Source organism: Magallana gigas, chromosome 6, assembly GCF_963853765.1.
Source record: "Magallana gigas chromosome 6, xbMagGiga1.1, whole genome shotgun sequence".
In the NCBI taxonomy this organism is placed as follows: domain Eukaryota; kingdom Metazoa; phylum Mollusca; class Bivalvia; order Ostreida; family Ostreidae; genus Magallana; species Magallana gigas.
This window is the reverse complement of record NC_088858.1, coordinates 42,659,939-42,683,124: the sequence shown is the minus strand read 5'-3', so window position 1 is coordinate 42,683,124 and position 23,186 is coordinate 42,659,939. Positions and strand designations below refer to the sequence as shown.

Genomic DNA, 23,186 nt, shown 5'->3' with positions numbered 1-23,186 from the left:
ACAAAACAGTGATGACTGAATTTAGCTTATTTTGGATGAATTATTAAAACAGTATATATACATGAAGGTATGTCATAATACAACTCCCGAAAACTCTTTGAAATATTTTGACCATATTACCGATATTTAGCAGTTGTGTGAATGACATTGCGGTCACATTTGTTTTTAAATCGGATTTCCATTCGATTTTTTTTATCTAATTTGATTTCGACTGAGTCATACAGTGTGAATTGCACTTAATCTTCGATCGACTTTCTTGCGAGAAAATGTTGACGTAACGATGACTTTTTCCTGTAAATAATCATTTTGTTTTTATTTTTGAAACATATAACAATTTAAAAAGAGCCTCAAGATCAGTGGATTAAATCAGATGCATGACGTTAAAGAGGGCATGGTCACAATTTTTGTCAAACTGTATTTTTCTGTTTTTATTATAAACAATGCTTTAGGAATGCATTTCTGTCGATCAACCAAAATTTGAGAGCCAGTCGTAGTATAATAAGCACAATACAGTGCTGTCAGTTCATTGTCATGTAAACAAGTCATGTTTTTGATTACATATGTTCAATATACCAATAGAAAATCTTTCTCAAGCTGATTTGTCCAAATTCTTATTCATTAAATAAAGAGGCTTAACTTTATCGTACCCTTATTCCTCACCTCCCCACTCAAAAGGATCTGGTTTACATCTGAATATCAGCTAGCAGGTAAAAGGAACTTTGCTGTTGCGCAAAATTCTCGGCGGCGAGGGATAGTCACTGCTCTGTAACCATACTATTTCTCTTGTATCGCCTGGTTCATGTCGACCTATTAAGCCTAGATTGTGTTCTCTTTCTTTTTTGTGGCATAATTAACATAGATAAACAGCTTTTAAAATACTTTGAGAGGATAATACTTGTAAAAATATATGTTAACATATATCTTCATTTCTTCATGTACGTGCAGAAGAAGTTAAGTTTGTTTTATACAAATCATCCGCAATTCACATTATAAATCAAACATGAAATATAGATAAAAACAAGATTGATTAAAAATGTTAAACAATTTTCATCAACGTACAGTTACTGTATGTAGAAAAGAAATTACATTATTTGGAAACCTTTTTTTCAATAGCTTTTACTCTGAATGAAAGAATTACTAAAATACTGCGAAAATATCTAAATATATGAAAATATTAACATTTTCCAGTGTCTTTGACAGTGATACAATGTAACACTACGTATCGATTTTGTACTACATGTATATAACCCATAACTTCATAGGCGTATAATTGGGGCGCCAAAGGGGTTTGCTCATCTATATTTTAATATTTAATCGTACAATGGCTTAAAATTATATAAATATAAGGAATAAGGAATCATTCTTTAAATATAATGAGGTGATAATTTCGGTCGGGGCGTGATCAAATCTATCATAAAGCCCCTCGAGCTTTATTGGATTTGAACACGCCCCGACCAAATTATCACCTCATAATACTCAAAGAATGATTCCTTATTCCTTATTTAACTTCATTGGTATTGTAATGCTTTACAAAAACCCATAAAAATACATATGAATCATGTCATGATAGTTAAATTATTTATTGCACTCAACTTTATAACATTATTATACCTTATATTAGAGATAGTGGTTTTAAAAAATTAATAACTGTCACAAAAACATTTCTAATTAACGACTTTATATTAAGATAAATGCTTGAACATACATATACAAACCACTGATACATGTTGATAAATGCCATTAACTTGTTTAATGTTTGGGTTTTTTGCTTTCATTTCGTTGTTGTTTTTTTTTTTGCTTAATTATCCAAACTCCATTGGAGATTATACACTTATTGAGTTCGGGACTCCTTCTGGCAAAAGGTAATCGTATTTGTTCTCCACTTTATCGTTTCTCTGGTGAATCTTTCTGCTGACAGATTTTAAATCCTCTCTGAACCTGAAAAAATTAAAATAACTTTATCATTCACAATCGGATAGAAAAAACCCATCCATGCGCTATATAACTGCTACTACGTTTGGGTTATGCGAAATATGTAATAAACAATGCATTTGTTATAACATGATAAGTTTCTGCTTAAATTTTCACCATAAAGAAAAGTTGCCGTTTCTATGCAATTTCTTTTAAAGGTGTTTCAGATAATGTGGAAAAAAATTGAATTCGACATAAATATTCTACATGCAACATTATACAAAATGCAAAGTAGAATTATTTTTGGAAACTACAAACCAACTGTTATTAGACTATATTTACATCTACCATGTATTATTCCCTTTATTTCTTTCGGAAACTTGTAGTTAATTCATAACTGTATAGAAACAGCCGGACTGAAATCTACACGCCCCGTTTATCAATTGGTTGAAAATGACAGGATGGAAATTGGCACGCTTTGTTCATCGAATAGTCGAAACCTACACGGTTTGCACGAAGTATTCATGATGATGTTAGACTCAAAGTCTCACAGGAGACGATTTTGCTCTTTCGTTTAGCTAAGTTAAACGTACTTGTGTACATTACCAGTAATTTAGGAAATTTTACTAATTTCAATAATCAATTTATTAATTAGTTAAAAGAAATATGTTAATATTAACAATAAAATGCTTTTTGGGAGTTGACTTTAATCAAATCTCCTATGCAGTTACTCTGGCAAACCAAAAGTGAAACAGTGTTTGGACCTAAGCACAAATTATCGCCGCTGACAAGACGTAGTTCTTGAAAATAATATGAAAAATTCGATGTCACATATGCTGAAGCATTGTTTTTCAAGGAAACTTATCTATAAACACTTTGAAAATAGTCCGATTTTATATAATACGAAAAATTTAGATATTTCTGTAGTCTCAAGTGTTCCTACGCCAGAGTGTAATAAAGTCTCGTTCAACCAGACGCTCGGCTGTCTCCGTAAACTTCCGACAAGCAGAGAGGCTCTCTTACTTGTCGGAGATGAACGGAGACAGCCGAGCGTCTGGTTGAACGAGACTAGAGTTCGATATCAATAGTGCTTGGATCCATACGAGTTTTAGAATTTTATTCGATTACTAATACATAGTTTGCAATCTATCTTTAAATATTACACAACATGATTCATATGGGGTTTCTCGAAATTTTTGTCGGAAAAGCCTAAAAATTCATATGATGAAAAATTCTGTAATTCAAATACAGATAGAAACTAATTGCCATGCAAGATAAGTTGATTTTAAAATAAATGATAATCAATAAAATCAACTCTCTTCAGTACTTCAGTACTTTGACTTGATGATTCATGCAGGTTATGAGGGTATCGATCTTTGCAGAAAAAACTTACATAACCCGCTTATTGTATGAATGAATTGTATTTTAAAATGGTTACACGGCAAATATGAGAGATTTCATGGCGGCTTTTTAAAACAAAGAATTTCTGATTTTTGGAAACTACTGCTTCCTTAAAAATAAAAAATAAATTTGATGTTAACATCTGGAGCAAAACTTTCAAGAAAAATAGCATTTCCCATCTCGTTCCAAAAGGCATTAAATTAATTGTTAAAAATTTAAATTTAAAAATAAAAAGAAATATTTGAAATTAAATAACGTAAGATTAAATTTTCCAAATATTTATTGTGTCTTTAATAGTCGAGCGGTTTTGCGGAATCAAAGAATTCTATTTATTATTTCTTAAAGAAAATTTTTCCATTTCAAAGATAAATGTACGAGTCATTAAATGCTATAATTTAATATATATCAATCTGCGATGAAGCAATATGTATAATAACGTTGTTTGAAGTGTTAAGCTAAATTAAGTGTTTATTTCGATATTGTAGACATATGCAATTATCACTAGAGCAAACTCTAACGTTTTGGAATAGTCTATTCAGATTTACTCTCATACCTTCACAGAATAACATTGTGAACACGCTGGTTAAAAAAATCAATGTTATTAAGTAAATATTAAAATACAGAATATATTCCTATCTTTATTAGTGTATTTCTTAAGACTAATTGGCGGATGCCGTATTCGAAAAGAAATGCGTGTAAAAATTTGTTTAATTTGCCTTAAAAAAGGGCCATGTAAATATAGTTGTCTACGTAGCGGTATCTATTTAGATATGACTCTTTATGCGTCATGGATATTTAAAAGCCCTCGTCATGATATGGGAATAATCTCATTATTCAGCAACATCTTCTTAATACTCGATATAAACGAGTCACTTAATACATCAAATTGCATCAAATACAATTTTATCCATCAAACACATCAAATTTTAACCATTGTTTTACATGTACATGAACAGAAGATTGCCATGTTCATAAATTATATATTTGATATGTGGTACTTGTATTAAAAAAAAGACCGAAAACACACATTTTAAAGTATTCTACTTCTAGAGTTATTGTTGGCAATGCAAGGTAATACTTACTTGTCTATTATCTGAGCCGCAGCTGGGTCATACGTGTAGGTCATTTCAAAATCACCAATGGAATTCACGCTCCTTCCACTTAGAATTTTGGTGATAAGCATTGATTCTAAAATTACACTCTTGTCCGGGAGAATGTTTAGAATATCCTTTTCTTCTAAAGGGTTCTGAAATGTAATAAAAGTTTATTTTATAATCAAAATTAAATCAAATTTCTATTTCAATCAACAAATATTTTGAATCAATGCAACACCGATTATATTCTCGATAGAAAGATTTCTGTATTTAATGTTTTCCCAATTTTTCCATCTTTAAAGGCAACCAAATCATGCAAATTGATAAAAAAAAAATTCCAAGAAATGTTAAAATCAACATTTTTTATACAGTTATGCAAAAATTCGAGTAACATGTTAATTTTTAAAAAGAATATTGCTGCCCCCCTATTGAAATATCTTAAGGGGTACTACACATACATGTAGTAGGTATTCCCCGACGCGAAGCGGAGGGCAATATTTTCGTCCCAAGGGGGCTTATATAATCAATGTTGCCCTCAACCACAGTCAACATTTGTTTTGTTATATGAAGAAACAAACCAAAATTTAAGAAAGTAATTGAAAACAGATCGCCGTAATTTTCTCAGCTCAACAAAGAATTCACGAATTCAATTTTGTGCAAAGTTCATTTCCAAAATATCCTCAGCATCAAACGGTCACTGGTAATATGCCGCCGACCGTAAGAATTTAAATACAGATGTTCTACCTGATTTTACTTCTTAGTAATTCCCAAATCCTTATATCCGTATGAAAGATAACGTAACTGATAAACCAGTCCGGAGATTCGTGCTTATGTACATGTACAAATTTGAAGAATGCAATACCATTTACAAGATATAAGTTTTATTGTCAACAATTTGTATACTTCATATTTATTCATTTTTCTTTTCTTTCTTTATGTTTTATTTTTTGGCCAAAAGATGTGCTGGCAATTGCATGATGGCGAATTGGCAGCTACGCCCTTGCGCAACATAAAAAGGGACATTATCAAAGAAAGAAAACACATGTTGTACATTAATATAACATGTTATTGTGATCGAGATAATGAGTGAAGTTTATGTTGATGACATATTAATCAATTATTGTAAACATAGGATTATCTATGTTGTATACCTTATTTTTGGGTGGAGGTCCTTTGAGCATTGGAGGATAGTTTGGGAAATACCCGTATGTATCATATTGAGCAAAGTTGACAGCTGCGTGAACAACGCTAGATGTGAAGATCATGCTTGTCAGGAAAACAACAAGTTCATCAACTGAAGTAAACCGACCATTCTCAAAAGGAAGTCCCTGACAAAAGTAAATATATTAAAACTAAAAGAAATGCTTAATATCGCTAACTGCAAGTTCGTTTTTGATCACTTCAAATAACTCTTTACATATATCAATATCCATATAATACATCAATACATTTTAATAATCAATATCTATTAATAACGAACGTGCTAATTCCGTTGAATTAATTGGAACAATATGGCAGTTGTAGAATTTTAAAAGGTTCACAACTTTTAAGCCTGAAAATTAGGGTTTTTCAAATGGTCTTCGATAGAATACACATGAATTAAACTTTTTTTTTTAAATTTAGCAATATTGTATTTAGGATAAAGTTTACTCTGATGACAAATTAACAAACGGGGATAAGATATTACCCAATGCAGGTGAAATACCGATACTTGTGCTGCAGTTTATTTACATGTACTTTCATGCTTGTGACCTCTGAATATTTCCACAACAAACTACGCAATTTCACAACAAGACCCAGTATCTTGTGAAGTAAGATATTCAGTGTATACATTTAAAAAATTGGGAGTTTTTCCAAATTTAATATCAAGTTACTTATTTTGTATAAAGTCTTCAAGCACTATTTAAAAGTAAGGAAGGAGTCAGGTTTTCTACTTGTCTAAAGTGAATTGATTTGTATTGAATAAAGATGAAAGGAAATCAATAAATCATATTTTTCTCTTTTTTCTTACTATTTTACAACTTGGCAAAGAAATAGCAATCAAAGTTTAGAATTTAACAAGGGCTTTATTTTTGACGGAATATTGCCGTAAGTATCACATGTTTTCCGAAAGGAAATATCACATTTTCTGTAATTTAAATAAAATTACTTTAGATTTAAGACTTTATTCAGCATTTTTAAAAAAATAACATTAATGCCGGATTTTTCATCGAATTAAAATGTTAACAAATAATAATTAAGATACTTGTGTTTCAAAATATTTTTTTAAAATGAGATTTTTCTTTCGAATTACATTCACATTATGTTTTATAAGCGCTTTTAATATAAAAAGATTTGTGTAAAAAAAATCCTACAATCATAAAAACATAGTGAGTCACAAATCAAAAGTGAACCTGTTTGAATTGTTTCTAATAAATGCTAATAAATAAAAAATATCATGGTAAATTACGCACTAAAATTCCACAGCCGTTTTCAGATTTTGGTTTGAAAAGTTCTTGACCAAAGTTTTGTATTTCAGCATCATTGAGCAATTTCTCACTTGTATCTGCAAAATAAAAATTGAATGAAGTTGACACAATTGCGTCACATTAAATGATGTTTATTCAAAACGATATTTGTAATTCATTTATTTATCGTCTTGTTTTAAATAGAGTACCAACCGTAGTAGAGACTGACGTAGTCGGTGACGTAGCTACGGATGACATCATATATCGCCAAGGAGTCATCACGTTGGTAGAAGGTTGGAAGAATGGATCCGTCTCTACAGTACACCTGTTTATTTCAAAACATGTTTATATCTCGTATATCATCGATCAAAGCATAGTCCTATTCCGAAAGCTCTTCAGGATTTGAGAAGTGTACTAACATATTTGGACCAGGATCAAATATTAAATCATTTATCAAATATACACCATACAAAAATTTATAAACTTGCGCGAGTTATCGTATAGTACCATAGTTATAAAGAAGTTACAAAGAAAATGCACAGAATGAATGATTGTATGGTTTAATACAATTTAATCCAACTAACCCCTCTTTGTTTCAAAAACTCCGGATAATCTCCTTCCATATTCATACGCCATTGGCCTATTCTGTAATCCAAATCAAGCATTGTTAAATTGAATGGATTTTCCTTTTGTTATAAGGTTTATCAAAATGTGAAGATTTGCAAGATCATCAGTCTTTACCTATTGAAAAATTAAATTCGATGACAAGACCACAATCATTTTCTCTACCCATTATCTATGCGTACATATGTAAATTAAATATGTTGACAAACTTCTCCATCATGAATTTGAACTTTTAAAGTCTTAAAAAAATATTTCAAGCATATCATCCCCTAAACATAAAAAAGAGATAAAAAAAACTGCACTTGGACATCTATTGTTCATATCCTTCTCTGATCATAAATAACTGCAATACCAATTATCATTAATTACAAACAGTGTACATGTAGTAGTCTTTTTTTCATCGATTAACATATACAAGTTCGTGTATTATATTTTTCTTTCTGTTTAATAAATGAAAATGGCATAATCTATTGTTTCCCTATCCCTATCGTCATAATACACACCCTCGCACCATAAGCTCAGACAAACCATCACTTCCGAGCGCCATCGTTTTGTCCACATAGCCCCCCGGACGCAGCAGGGCGTCAAAACCACGCCTTAAAGAAATGTTTACTATAAATACACACAATGACAAAAAAAAGATTATTCCTTTGTAATGTTTCAGATACCGGAAAACAAAATCTTTGTCTTGATAATAAACCTACGTGTTGACTGCAAGGAGTGCATAGCAATGAGGGCCTAGAAGTTTATACACTGGGTGTGACGGAGAAAGGCATCTGTTCGCTGCTATCCAAAATCCTTCCATTATCAAATGAGTACACCCTAAAAGAAAACCTCAAGAACTGAGTTTGTTTTAAATTTAATGTAGATGATACACATGCTTGATAATACAGAATAATGCCAAACTGTTCAATCAGTTAATTATAAGCGTGCTTCCATTGTTATACCCAAATGGTAATATTTTGTATTGTGCTTAAACTTTTACTGTTTGTCGTACCCAAAAATTAGAATTTACATTTTATCAAGATAATTGAATGAATAAGAATATCAGAAATTCTAAATTATTCCGTTTCACACTTTGGTTCTCCACGCGGACTAACCTTTGGGTGTAAACCTGGATGTGGTCATCCGGGTCACAGTTTGAACAATGAAGACTACTCTTCGTGCATTTTATGTTTGAATTTTCACCATAATCTAATACAGAATAATGTGAACAAAACCACCATTCATACCAAACACACAATGTATATACTCTGTTGTCACTGTGGATGTATATTCTCAAAGCAGCGAAAAGGAGACCGAGTTATATTTTTTGTGCTTCTTTTTATTTATGGTTTTTTTTAACCAATAGGCGCATGCTCACAGAAAAAAAGTCTTTAGTACATGTCCAATTCCATCGTGCTTGCAATTCCACCGATCACTGGTAGTGTTACCATGGCGTATGTTTATGATCAAATATCAGGACAAATCTTCAGTTTTACATCTGCATTACTGTTAGGTTTCATAACTAGCTCATTCAAAACATGCATTTGAAAAAACCCATAAAATAACCTGAAGAAAAAATTCATATTGTAAAACGATTGTATATCACTAAAACAACAGCGTCAGACGTTTTACCACCTGAACAATTCAGAACTACGTCGCGTTAGTATGCCATGTTGGTATGGTATGGGTTGTGGCGTTGTAATTCTATCAAATTTTTATTTAACAACATGAAACAATTTTTTGTGATAATACCTAAGTGTGCAACTCCCTGGTGATAATGGCAATCAGCAAGATTGTACCACATTTTGGCAGCAATCCAAGTATAGGGCGGGTCATTGGGAAGAAACACCTGAAACGTAAGTATTTGTTTTATGTATTTTAATAAAATATAACCCATTAAAGGGGGCTTTGAAAACGCGTGCTTGAACAGTACTAATAAATAAGAAATTGAAAACCGCTTTCTTTTACATTTCTTATATTGTTTTTAATCTGTCATCCTAAAAAATCCTCTTAATTTGAGCACGTATATGTGCCCACTTAAATGACAATGCCCTATTATTTCCGTCAATGTTGTTTGTTAGCCAAAGGCAATACCTGATGCCCTTTTTAAAAATAAAGTGTTATACAATTATTTAATGCTTGAGCAGTCAATAGACCAGAATATTTTTCCCGAGGTGCAGGGAACAGCTTAGTATGATCTATTGCCCGAGGCCAACGGCCTCGGGCAATAGATAATACTGAGCTGTTCCCTGCACCAAGGGAAAAAATTCTGGTCTATAGACTGTTCAGGCATTAAATAATTGTTTTATTACCTAATTCCTTTTTTAGTTTTCCGGGTTTACAATTGGCATATTGCAGATGGTTGTGCCATTATGCAATATACGCAATAAGATTTTTTTTTTATCTTTTACATGCACCAAACTTGTTGCATGCATTACAACATCTCAATTTAATATTAGTTTACACAAAGAAGGAGGAGTCTTCAACCCATTAGATTTTAAATAGTCTTTTACCTTATATGAGGCTTTAAAACTGTTGAATATTTGATACTCCATTTTGATAACATTGAATTTGGTTTCATTAAGTACTAAAAAAAGCGTCTATGTAAAGGAATATACATTCCCTGAGAAAGGATGTAACATTATAACATACATGTACACGTTGCCGGTCCAATAGATCACAGTCTATTGACCGGCGGTCCAATAGATCGCAGTCTATTGACCGGCGGTCAAATAGATCGCAGTCTATTGACCGACAGTTCAAAATAGACGCAAATAATTATTTAATTTGTAATAAAACAACAAAATCTTCTTGATTAGGTAATTATAAAAATACTTACTGGATTATCAGGTCCTTTCTGTTGGTACAGTTGGATAGCTACTGGCATGAGTTGTCCTTTACCATTTACAAAGAACAGACAAAGTGGAACAGTACACTGCAGATATAAGCAAACAAAATATCTACATTGGTTTTTATTTTCACCTAAGGTCTTGAAGATACGTCTTTCTTTATTTTTTGATTATTTGTTGTATCTATTTTTTAAATAATATTCCCATTTTGTATAATTTAAAACCGTAAAATAATTCCCTCCTCGCGTGCACTCATATATTAATAGTAATTTACTAACACTCTTGCCTAATTTCTTAGGTTTGTATTTATTTTTCTTTCTGGGATGTACATGTACACTCTTAATTTAAACAAACTAGTCAGACATTTATAAATGCTTTGTGGCATAACATTATATAAATAGTGCCTGTTTGGGAGGGTAACTGTTGAAATTGGCACCCCGAGAAAACCATTGTCAACCGACGCGAAGCGGAGGTTGACAATGGTATTCGAGGGATGTCAATTTCAACAGTTACCCTCCCAAACAGGTACTATTTATTTTATTATACTGAATGTCTTACTTTTAAAGAAAATATTACTGCTTTTATATAGAAATGAAGTGAATTCTAAGGGAACCGTACGCGCATAATTTACGCGCATGAAACAATTCGTTGTGTTACCCGTTGCCAAGTGTGTTGCTAACGCTGAGGGTAATAGAACGGATTACCAACTGCGTTTAAACCAATCAGATTTCAGTATTTAACATGAAAGTATAATAAAAAATATTATTAGCAGTAGACAAGTGGTCGTTTGAACGAACGGACAGACAGATAGACGCCGGACGAGTGGTCAAACATAACCGAGTCACCAGTAAATCACACGCAAAATACATTTTTTAAACATTTTATCATAATTAATAATATTTATTATGTGAATATGGTATTCATTAATGATGAAAATCGATAAATAAATTGCGCTCGCAATTTGTTCCGACCAATCGATAAACTGTGTTAAAATCCACTCTGTGACACATCATTTCTCAATTTAATTACAAGCATTTATTAGAAGTCGTAAAAATACTTAAAAAGCACAAAACTTACGTTTTAAAATTTGTTTATGAAAATTAATGTGTATCTATTTGAAGAAAAAATTAAGCAGACTGTGTGAAATTTCGAAAAATATTCGTGACCACATGGAGCAACTAGTACATCGCGGTTTTCTGTCTATATTGTTGCCATCATTGAAACTTACAAACTTTTCTTCCGAAACCACGATGTTAAACAAGGGCCATTGAACGTTTGAGTATAAAATCAAAAAATAACCACATGCTATCACTAAAATTATATAAGGAATAAGGAATCATTCTTTGAGTATTATGAGGTGATATTTCTGGTCGGGGCGTGATCAAATCCAATAAAGCCCGCAGGGCTTTATGAAAAATTTGATCACGCCCCGACCGAAATTATCACCTCATAATATTCAAGGAATGATTCCTTATTACTTATATTTATATAATTTTAACCATCGTACGATTAAAAATCAAAATACGAATTACATATACAAAACAAACCCCGCTGGCGCCTCAATTTGGCTTTATGAGTTATATAGTACAAAATTGATACATAGTGTTATCACAGGCAAAGGAACTTGAAAATGTAAATATACCGTTATCACTTAAGCATTTGATTTGGCTTTCTTAAAAAACAAAGTACGATATTTACAGATTGAAATGTTAACAGATTGATAACTGTAACGATATTTGATAGACTTGACTATTTTATTCAGCTAAATTCACTGTCAACCGTGACATGTTTTGACAATAATCATAATTTATACCAACCGACCGATGTCCCTCTGCAAACTCAGGTTAACGAAACTCAAATATATTAATTCATCTTACAGTTAGTTATCTTGAGGTAAGCAAGACATATTGGAAAACTCGGAAATACGTTGAAATATCGAATTGCTTCTAATGACTAACAGATGACCGAATTTTGGAAAATAAATTACATTAATACGATTAAATATTTTATATTTATGGATATTATCTTTCTTATCAAAATTAAACTGAAAAGAATTACAAATGACTTTGAAAAGCCCAGGCTACTTATGAAATTGGAGACAGCAGATGTAATTAAATGTGACTTACATGAAGTCCTTTTTGGCAATCTATTCCTTCAAGTATTTCTAGATCTGTAATAAACACGCGATTGTTTGCAATGGCTTCAGATAATGTGAAACCTTCTAGGAAGGGAGCTATCATGCTTTCTGTTACTCCAAATCTGATTGTAAAACAAACTCAGATTATAATTAAAAAACAATAATTTGCTAAATCAAAGTTGCTTTTTTTTTCAAAGTATAATTCAAGTTTTACAATAAGGTGATTAAAATCTCAATGTTTTTTTTTTAAGTGATAAAGTTAACATACATTTTCAAATGTATATATTAAAACGTTATCTTGTAATTTACTTGTCAGGTATCGATGTGCACAGTCGAATTAGATTTGAGTTTACTCTGTTGAGACGTTGACAGCCAAAATTTTCATCTGTATGCCAAACATCCATATCCTGTCAAAAACGATAATTATTAAAAATATCAACATATGTGGAATTAAGCAAAGAATAGGGAACAACTGAATCTAATTAAGAATTAAGGTATCATTTTTGGATGTATATCGGGATATAAGTACGGGTTGGTCACGTGATCAAATTCAATAAAGCCCGAAGGGCTTTTTGGAAGATTTGATCACGTACCAAGCGTAAATATTAAAATATAATAGTATTCAAACGTTTAATTTAAAAAAATTAAATATAGTTAAACTTAAATTTCTATTTACATCATCATCAAGATAACACTGTGTTGTAAAAATGCACTTTTTACCAAAGGGTTTCCGAAAATGTTGGAAAATACACTTTTCATGTCCTCTAAAGTCTCCCAAGCCGTTTGTCCAAAAATCATCTCCACAGTCTTTCCAGCCATTATGGTGTATTTTCTTGTAAGCAGATCCCACTTTAGAAAATATAATTTATTAACATTGCATAAGATAAGCATTTCCTTAATTTTCCCCTGACGAGTCTAGTCACAAAAAAATAAACTACAAACGCTGCATTCAATGAGCAAGAAACATCTTAAAAAGAACTTTTTCTCACTAAGCTATAAGTGATTCAAATGCGTTCAAAAGAGTTAAAATTATTTTTTATTGACATAATCATTATTCAAACCGTAAAGCGCGCTCAATTTAAAAATTAACAGGGAGCCGTGATGTTGCAAATATATCTGAATATGTTATGGTGGTATGGGACACCTGTCGATATCAAGGTGGATAAAAGTACATTGTAATGAAAATACTTTCACCGTTTTATAATTTTCAAATTTAATTATATTTGACCAAAAAATATTTTTTTAAAAAATTGGAAAGGTAATACGTGTAATTAAATTTTGTTAAAGAATTATTATAAATATGCATTATAAAACCTCTGCTTCTAATTACATTGAGTATGCCAACTCATTATGCTTACTATAAATGATTTGGTGAATTTGCCCCCCAAGTTTTTTAGTACAACTTATCATACAGACAAAATGGCATCGTTTATGACTTTGCAATGAATAATATTTTATGGTTATATACGCCACACCTAACTTTGAAAAGATTTGAGTCCGCTGATTTTTTTTCTTTTTTGGTTTAAAGACACAAAAATATTATGCTGTCAAATATGAATATCTACTGCTGTCATATCTGGTTCTAATATAACACATTATTAATATACTTTTTGCAGTCACTTATCATAATAGAAGGATTTTCCTTTACTATCAGTGGATCTTTTTTGCATATTAGTTAAACGTAATCCCTCTAACTTTGTACATCGAACGTGTATATGATTAATATATATTTACGAAATAGAATTTGCTACATGTACCAACGAAATTACGTCCCCAAAACCAGGAAAAGTTTGGCTACCCACGAACATTGACCTCCAGAAATAAAAATGATTCCACATTAAATGGTAAATGGTTTTCAATTGGATAAACAAATTGTAATAACATTATTGGTTTGTTTTTTTGTAAGGAAATAATGATCTTGCAAAAAATATGTAATAAAAACTGTTCACCATTAATAAATTTCCATTACTTACATTGTCATTAGTCTAATTGAAATTGAAATTAAATGAAACGAATTGATGATTTTGTCAATAATTATTACTATTAATATTTTGCCAAATATATATTACTATAAAAAATTGAATATACACGCACACAAAAACATACATTTATGTTTAATAATAAGATTTAATCATTCAGAGATAAACTTATATATCAATTGTCTTTTTCGGGTGGGTAGGGGGGGGGGGGGTATCATTATAATGTACGTTTTGGGGGTTTTTTTTCCAATGAGTAAATTATGCCAAAAAGTAAAATCCAAGAAGCTCTACCAGCACCTCTGGTAGAGCTGATACATTTTTGGGAGTTGATTTTAATCAACTCTCCTATGAAGTTACTCTGAAAAACCGAAAGTGAAACAGTGTTTGGACCAAAGCACAAATCTTCGCCGCTGACAAGAAATAGTTCTTGAGAATAATTGATAAATCCGAAATAATGTATAAGTCACTATGCTAAAGCATTTGTTTTCAATGAAACATATTTATAAATGCCTTGAAAATAATCAGATTTTAAATGGTACGAACAATTTAGATATTTTTTGTACTTGTATGTATTCTTACGCCAGAGTTCATTATAGTCTCGTTCAACTCGACGCTCGGCTGTCTTCGTAAATCTCCGACAAGCAGAGAGTCTCTCTTGCTTGTTGGAGATTAACGGCGACAGCCGAGCGTTTGGTTGAACGAGACGAGAGTTCAAAATTTGCTTGGATCCATAAATTTTCCAGAAATATTTTTATCACTGATACATAGTTTGGTTGAATTTATTCTATCTTTTAATATTACCTAACATGATTCATATGGGGGTTTATCAACATTCTTGTTTCGAAAAAGTCCGAAAATTCATATTATAAAAATGTGTGTAATTCAAATACAGATTAGAAACAACCTGTACTTGTCATGCACAATAACATATCATTGATTTTAAAATAAATAACCATCGATAAAATCAACTCCCATCAGTTCTTCGGTACTTTGATTTCTTATGCATCTGTGTATGTACTAGTCAACTTTAATGCAGTACAGCTCTATTCAGGTATATACATGCACACTGTCAGACTAAGCGCCGGTCATGCAAAAGCTCTCTACAAGAGAGATTACGACATACAATGTCGTTTGAAAAAGAAACGTATATATGTCATTCGCTGTTGTTGACCAAGAATTGTGGCTTTTATTTAATTACAGGCCTTTTGCTTTTCAAGGGTCTATTGACTCACTCATGACAGGTTTCTCATCTGAGATGTTATGAATTTAATAAAAATGTTGACTCAACAAAAGTTTATATTAATAAAAAAACATAGGTGTGTTCTTGAACTAAGTCCTTTATCAAGTGCAGACGCGGTGAAGGTTTTCATTAAACTTGCAGGCCAAGCAGTGTTTTAACATTCAGGAGCTCGCAGTTACCTAAAATGTAGTTATTATCAGCCTTTACTAGACCGTGTCTATTTCTACCTCCTCAAGCAACCTATCAATTTAAACCTTAGTAGTATTACTCACTCTCCAGTTAATGTCCTTAAGTAAATACCATACCAGCTATTCGGATCAACTAGCATCTTTTGAATCATTAAAAGGTTTTACACACGACTTTATGCTTTGCAACCAATATCCAAAGGTAGCGTCAGATGCTAAAAACATTCGTGTACTCTTTACAGCAGAGGCTATGCAGGCTCTTAACAAGGAAATATTTCTAGGGGTGTTTTGCAGGTCCCTTTATGCATTCATCACTTCCTAATCTTAGATTGTAACCTGTGAACATGGTATATGTACCTGAAAAGGTGATTCATTCCTATTTATACACCATCAAACCAACATGGATCTAGTATCTAAGTGGGATGAATTTTACACTAAGTTAAAAAAAATTGCCTAGATGGAAGATCCACCTCCGATTTTGATCATATATTGCGGGGCCAATAATATCCCTCTGCAACATGGAGCTAAATCAATAGAGTTGCGCCTTTGTATAATCAATATCTTCACACTTTAGTTTCGTCTCGTGGGTGAATGTAAAGGCGGGAGGAATCCAGTTGCTTTAGAAAAAGTTAAGAAGGTTAAAAAATAGGGCTGTTCAATCTAAAAGTAGAAAATAAATGTATATAAGATATCTAGAATTGCGCATTGCATAATAGGCCTGGTTTGTTTGCTGCAGGCAAGGTACATCTCTCTGACGTGGGCAGTGATTTGTTTTTTTCAATTGATTCGCTTGAAACAAGAACTTCAAACATTCTTGTCGGACCCAACTGTATTTGCGTCGCCAGTTGGCGGAAGATATCAAAGAAAATGTTTGCAATTGCTAGTAAACAGAATTCTACGCACCTGGCCATGGCCAATTCACACTCTGAAATCACGTCAATCAAAATAGATGCTATTGTTTCAAACTTGACTTACAAGCGGCATCACTTTGAAGTCTAAAGAAGTAAAAATTGGGGCGATTGTAAAATATTCCGCCTTAAAATCATGCTCGTCCGTCGGGCTTAGATCTCGCTTTAAATAATGTATAATTAAATCAGTCTTGTTCATGGGAATGGCCCTACTGGTGGCGAAGAATATACTGTGGATAGTCATGTGAGGCGTTCTGGCTTACTTGTACCATAGTGCTTATATAATACAATATAAATTGCAATTTGAGCAAGCAGTTGAGCATATATTTCCAGAGGCATGTTCAACAGCCAAAATTTCCTATACCCGCAACACAAATTTTGGCGAGAGCTTGCGAGCGCTTGTTCTATTGAACACGCCTCATGAATCAAGTGTTTGCTTTGCTTGTTTGATAGGAATGTTCTGTATGGCAAGAACTGTTGCCTGGCTTCCTCAGTTATATCGCCTAATAAAAGTTAAATTGACATACTATGTAGTTATCATTTTTTGGACGATTCCACAAACTTATTTTGTTTCTGTATTTTATCTTTGATAATATATTTTAACTATTCAGTGTTAAACCCATTTATCTAAAAGAAATAATTTGTTTGGTTTTCATCACAATAATATACATTTTGATATACACTCATAAATCTAGGTATATATTTTATGACAAATGTTGCTAACTACCAGGTGCATCCTTGTTTTAGTCATACCACTAGCTAGAAAATATTACATTTTTACCTAAACCCGTGACGTCATCGTATTATTGCACGATTACACTGTAATAATTCAAAACTTCACCTTCCCTCAAATATCAACAGAATACCGTGTAGATATCATTTCATTAGGCGATTCCCCGAATTTCTTTCTTTCTTTATTTCATTTTTGATAATTTGTTCATAAGTAGTTCAGATGATTTTAAGATGAACTGAACTAATTGATATTGTATTAAACTAGCTTAAAATTAAATTAAGAACAAAATATATACTGATATAGTATTACCATATGTGAATCGGAAAACTGTTCATCATCAGGAAGATTCTTTATCTGAAAAAGAAGTAATATTGTAACCTTGTTTTGCCACTTTCTAATCTTGAAAGCATGCAATATAGTGCAGTAGTACATTCATATAATTGAAGTTATGAAAAAAAATGCAAGTTTAAATAATTTTTTTATTAAATCTCGAATCTCAATTTAAGTGATGCAATTCTTTTTACGTTCAAACCTAAAAAAATACTTACCTTAACTTAACTTAAGTAAGTTTATATAATGATACTAAATTACCTTTTTGGTAACTATCCAAATGTTATATTGTAGGATCTAAGAGTTTGTTTTCTCACGGATGCAGTAACTTAACAAACAATCATTCTGATATAGAAGTTTAAGTTTTGAAAGGTCATATTTATTTTTTTCTTTTAATCTACTGTAAATTGACATGGATATTTGTATTCACTACAGTGTTTTTTTAGGCGATTGGGTCTTACTGACGTCATAAGTAAGGGAAGTAAGCCGCATAGGTCGATGTTCCTTTTTCTAATTGTATAATTTTGATCGACTGTGGCGCTGATATTTTGCATAAAATATAAAAAAAAAAAACAAAAACAAAAAACTTAACAAAAAAAAACCCCACATAAAAAACAAAAACAAAAAACTCCAACAATGGCAATCTTATTAAGGTGGCTCTATACACCACTTTTTGATGACGCAGTACGCAAAAAAGTAAATCTGGAAGCATGCAATTCTGGTACTGGCTGATTTAAACTAAGGCGAATTGTATAGGGACCGCTCTTTTGAAAAAATTGTTAAATGAATAGATTTAATTTGATAATTGGAAAATTCATTACTTATGAGTAATGTGGTATGTGACACCTTCACGTTATCAAATTAAAACAATAAAATCAAGTATTATTTTTTAAATAGTTTCTTTCCCATTATTGATATGTTATACCGTAGCGCAGTGGGTTAGTGGGTTCACTACAAACCTGTAGGTCATGTGTTCGACTCCCGTTGGGAACAATAAATTTTTAACGAATTTTTTGGTTGAATACTGTGAGAGAAAATTCTAAACCGGTGAAAATATTTCAATTATAATATACTTAAATGCACATTAATATCGACATCTTAAGGGGATGGGGGGTTGCTTTGAATTTTTCTCAGGTTGGGATACTTAAATCCTATTAGCCTAGTCAATTTTCCCCTTTATTTATTTGACTTAGTTTTGCATTAAAGCGAATATATTCACTAATACAGGTCTATAATGAAATACTTATTTATTTATCATTCCAACATTATATTTAGGAAATTTTCAACTCATAAATGAAATGTCCCTAAGTTGTTTGGGCCTTGGAACTTAGGAAAGACAACCCTTACCTGAGGAACTTTCATGCCAAATAAAATATTTTTTGTGTTTATTTGCAATGATTTTCATTCAATTTTTTATGTCACATTTATTAAAATACATTTTCTTATAACATCAAGCAACTTTTTCAGATGATTTGTCAACAGAGTAAGAAAATATGAAAAATTATGTTTTGGGGAAATACTTAAAAAATTGCAATGAAAACATTTTTGAATGTTAAGAAGTGGGGTTTTTTTATGTGTCCGAAGGAAATATTCATCATATGACCAAAAAAATTCTCTAAATTTGATAATAGCTGTCTTTTAAAAAATATTTTACAAAAACACAAAAAATTATTTAAAAAAATCTTTGAAAATACCTATAGTATCCCTATCATCATTTTCATATTTGATAAGTATATGTTTTGTGGTCTTATATTGAAAATTGGAATAAACTGTGGGTGTATAGAGCCACCTTAAACAGGCACTAAAGAACTCATTATCGTATATAACTCATTTCAGGATATCGTTTTATATGACCTTTAAATGTTTAAAAATCATCACAGAATAAATTATCGATTCAACTGCAAAATTAAGTAACAGTTACAAATAACGTACCTGTACAGGTAATCCAGGCCGTTTCACTTGATACTCATATAGCTTTTGTTTCTCCTTAATTTCTAAATTTCGCTGTTCTGGTCTGGGATCATACTGAGGCAGAAAAGTATCATATATCGTAAAATGTATGTCAACGTCGGGGCGAATCCATCGAAGAATCGGAAAAAGTGACGAAACTCCACTTGTTACATTAGTCACTTCTATCGTGTCAACAAACCAATCGCTGAATAGCCCTGTCTGATCTCTTTTTAATTTAATCTCGGTGACTTCGGGTATATCTGTTTCATCAACGATTGTAAAGACGTCCAATTGGTTGCGCTCAAAATCGTTTCTAAACCAGTTGTCTAGATAAGCAGGTTTGGTTTGCTTTTTAGAGCCATCAAGGAGGACTATTTCTACATTAGCGTCCGTGCCAGCGCCGAATCGGTCTCCTGTCTTGACTTTGATTTCGTAGGTGGTCATTGTTCAACCTGACCAGAACTACTATAAAATCTCGAATGAGTTCTATTTATTAAACCACTGTTTATTATCATCCAATGTCCGGATTACATACAGGTCATTACGATGTCTTCCCTTTATTTATCCGGTAAGATATCAGGATCCAATGTGTACATGTAATGGAGCAGAATAAAGGCAGATGATGGTTTCCGATATGAATATTTCTAACGTAAATAATTAATGCAGTGACCTAAAATAACAGTCAAATAAAGTTATAATTCAAGATCAAGTTTTTTACATAGATGAAAATGTATTGCGTTATTTACCCATATTTAACGTTTTAGTATGCCATAGTTATTATAAAAAATATGTAATTAATTCAAATTAGATATTACAAATTTGAAATATAAAGGTTTGAACATTGACTACAAAAATACAATAATATACAAAACCTGCAATAATTTTTTTTTACTAAAGTCAAAAACTGACACGGCAATAAAACACCTTATTTAAAGATTTGAGAGTGTCATACCACATGATTTATTATAAATACGATGAATTTGGATATTCAATATGCATAAGTGCTCTGAATTACATAGGTAAAACGCGGTACATTTATAACTATACTTAAAGATTATTATTGGATAATAGATATAGAAAAGACCAATCAAATCAAAGAACTAATGAAACAAATACTTACAATGTAACTCAGTCAACTTTAATTTAGCTCCAGAGTAAAACTTGCGGTTATCTAAATTCTAATATTGGATTTAACAAATAGGTTAATGAAAGTAGATAAAATGATTAAATACATTCAGAAAAAATAATTGATATTAGAAATACTATCACGTATATGCTAATGAAATACATGAATATAAGAAGATAACATAATGACATTGAAACATTACAAAGTAGAAAACAAGTAAAATATTGCACAATTTTGAATTTACAAATGCAGAGACACTATCATGCCAAAGCCTTTTGTTTATTTTTTTTATCGACGTGGTTGGCAAAATTTGAGGAACATGAAAAACGTTGCATTATAACAAAAATCATTAATTATTGTCCTAATTATATCTAAATTGCAGGCGCATGTTTTAAAATAATATATATATATATATAAAATTTTTACAGAAAACCTTTAAGAATTGTCCATGCTTAAGTGTGGACAAAGAAACGTCTACAATCACACGGACAGACAGACAGACAGGTGGACAGACAGACAGGTTGACGCCGGACAAAAAGTGGTCAGAAAAGCTTATTCCTTGAGCTTTAAGCTAAGGTGAACTTAACTCAGATGGTTGAATTTACTGTTTGTTATATAAAAGATACATATTGTATGGATAGATTAAAGAAACTGTCTATTGTACTAGTATTTTTTACACAAATATGCCAATTCGACCTCGTAAAAATAAAATTTGATATTTACCAATCCGTAAACTTTAAAAATATTTTTATTTACAATGTATTTGTTATTTGGCTTATGTTACACATTCAAATATCAGCAATGTAGCTACATGTATATATAGCAAATATCTTTCTTTCTGATATTTGATATTAACCAATCCGTAAACTTTAAAAAATATTTTTATTTACAATTTATTTGTTATTTGGCTTATGTTACACGTTTAAATATCAGCAATGTAGCTGTGTGTAGCAAATATCTTTCTTCTCTTAAACTGCGACATGTTTTGTATACACATACGTAGCACTTTTTACAAAACTATCCAAAGTTAATAACATCGACCATGATTCCACACTACCCTAAAAGCATGTAACTGTACGACATAAGAAGGGGGGGGGGGGGGTCTTTAGATAAGAAATACTGCTGGATAGTTGAAAATCCACAAATTGACTCAAAAACTATAAAAAAAAAGACAAGCTATAATAATAAAAATCATATACAGATTTATTTAGAAAAAACAATTTAATATTTGATAAAAAAAATTATTTAAAAAAAGTGTTTAAATTTTATATCTATTTATCTTTCTTTAAATTAAGTGTCTTTTGATTTTTAAAGTGATGGTTATGTGTGATGAAAATTAATATTTGTTGCAAACCAGTCTCACATATCACCCACAAGAAAAAAAATCATTTAGATTTCAATAAGTGTAAATGTTGTCTAATAAGTTGGACATTTAGTAATCAGAATATCCTACTGGTGTACAATAACATCAGGAAAGTGATTTGTTTAACCGCCACAAGGATAGAAAGGAATCTGATCTCATGACACTCTGTGATCACATGACAGTTATGATAAAATTTGGAAGTAAACATTGCTAAATCACTGAATAAGAAACGATGAAGAAGAAAAGGATGGAACATCAGGAACTTTTTTTTTCGAATTTCAGATTGTGATTTACATTTGCTGATTAATAAAAAATCATATACAGATTTATTTAGAAAAAACAATTTTAATATTTGATAAAAAAAAAAATAATTATAAAAAAGTGTTTAAATTTTATATCTATTTATCTTTCTTTAAATTAAGTGTCTTTTGATTTTTAAAGTGATGGTTATGTGTGATGAAAATTAATATTTGTTGCAAACCAGTCTCACATATCACCCACAAGAAAAAAAATCATTTAGATTTCAATAAGTGTAAATGTTGTCTAATAAGTTGGACATTTAGTAATCAGAATATCCGACTGGTGTACAATAACATCCGGAAAGTGATTTGTTTAACCGCCACAAGGATAGAAAGGAATCTGATCTCATGACACTCAGTGATCACATGACAGCTATGATAACATTTGGAAGTAAACATCGCTAAATCACTGAATTAGAAACGACGAAGAAGAAAAGGATGGAACATCAGGAATTTTTTTTTCGAATTTCAGATTGTCATTTACATTAATTTGCTGATTAATGCTAGATTCTCACTTTTTTAAAATTCATGGTTGTGCTTTATTTATTACTTTGTCATAATGCTAACGAGAACCTCGCATTAGTCAGTCTCTTCTCAGTTTGCGTGTTTGTTTGACTTTTCAAAC

At 31.3% G+C, this 23,186-nt stretch overlaps 1 protein-coding gene across 1 annotated transcript; it reads right to left on the bottom strand.

The window, feature by feature from the left end:
- Window positions 1-1,564: 1,564 nt before the first annotated feature.
- On the bottom strand, window positions 1,565-20,261 carry LOC105327235 (allene oxide synthase-lipoxygenase protein). Its single transcript, XM_034470609.2, has 15 exons — window positions 19,756-20,261; window positions 17,803-17,847; window positions 13,169-13,297; window positions 12,758-12,855; window positions 12,438-12,570; window positions 10,302-10,397; window positions 9,215-9,311; window positions 8,182-8,299; window positions 7,981-8,073; window positions 7,438-7,498; window positions 7,067-7,178; window positions 6,860-6,951; window positions 5,558-5,734; window positions 4,395-4,558; window positions 1,565-1,938 (listed from the first exon to the last, which is right to left on the bottom strand). Exons 1-15 carry the CDS (start codon window positions 20,215-20,217, stop codon window positions 1,824-1,826), a joined length of 1,992 nt encoding a protein of 663 aa, XP_034326500.2. The 5' UTR covers window positions 20,218-20,261; the 3' UTR covers window positions 1,565-1,823.
- Window positions 20,262-23,186: the final 2,925 nt, after the last annotated feature.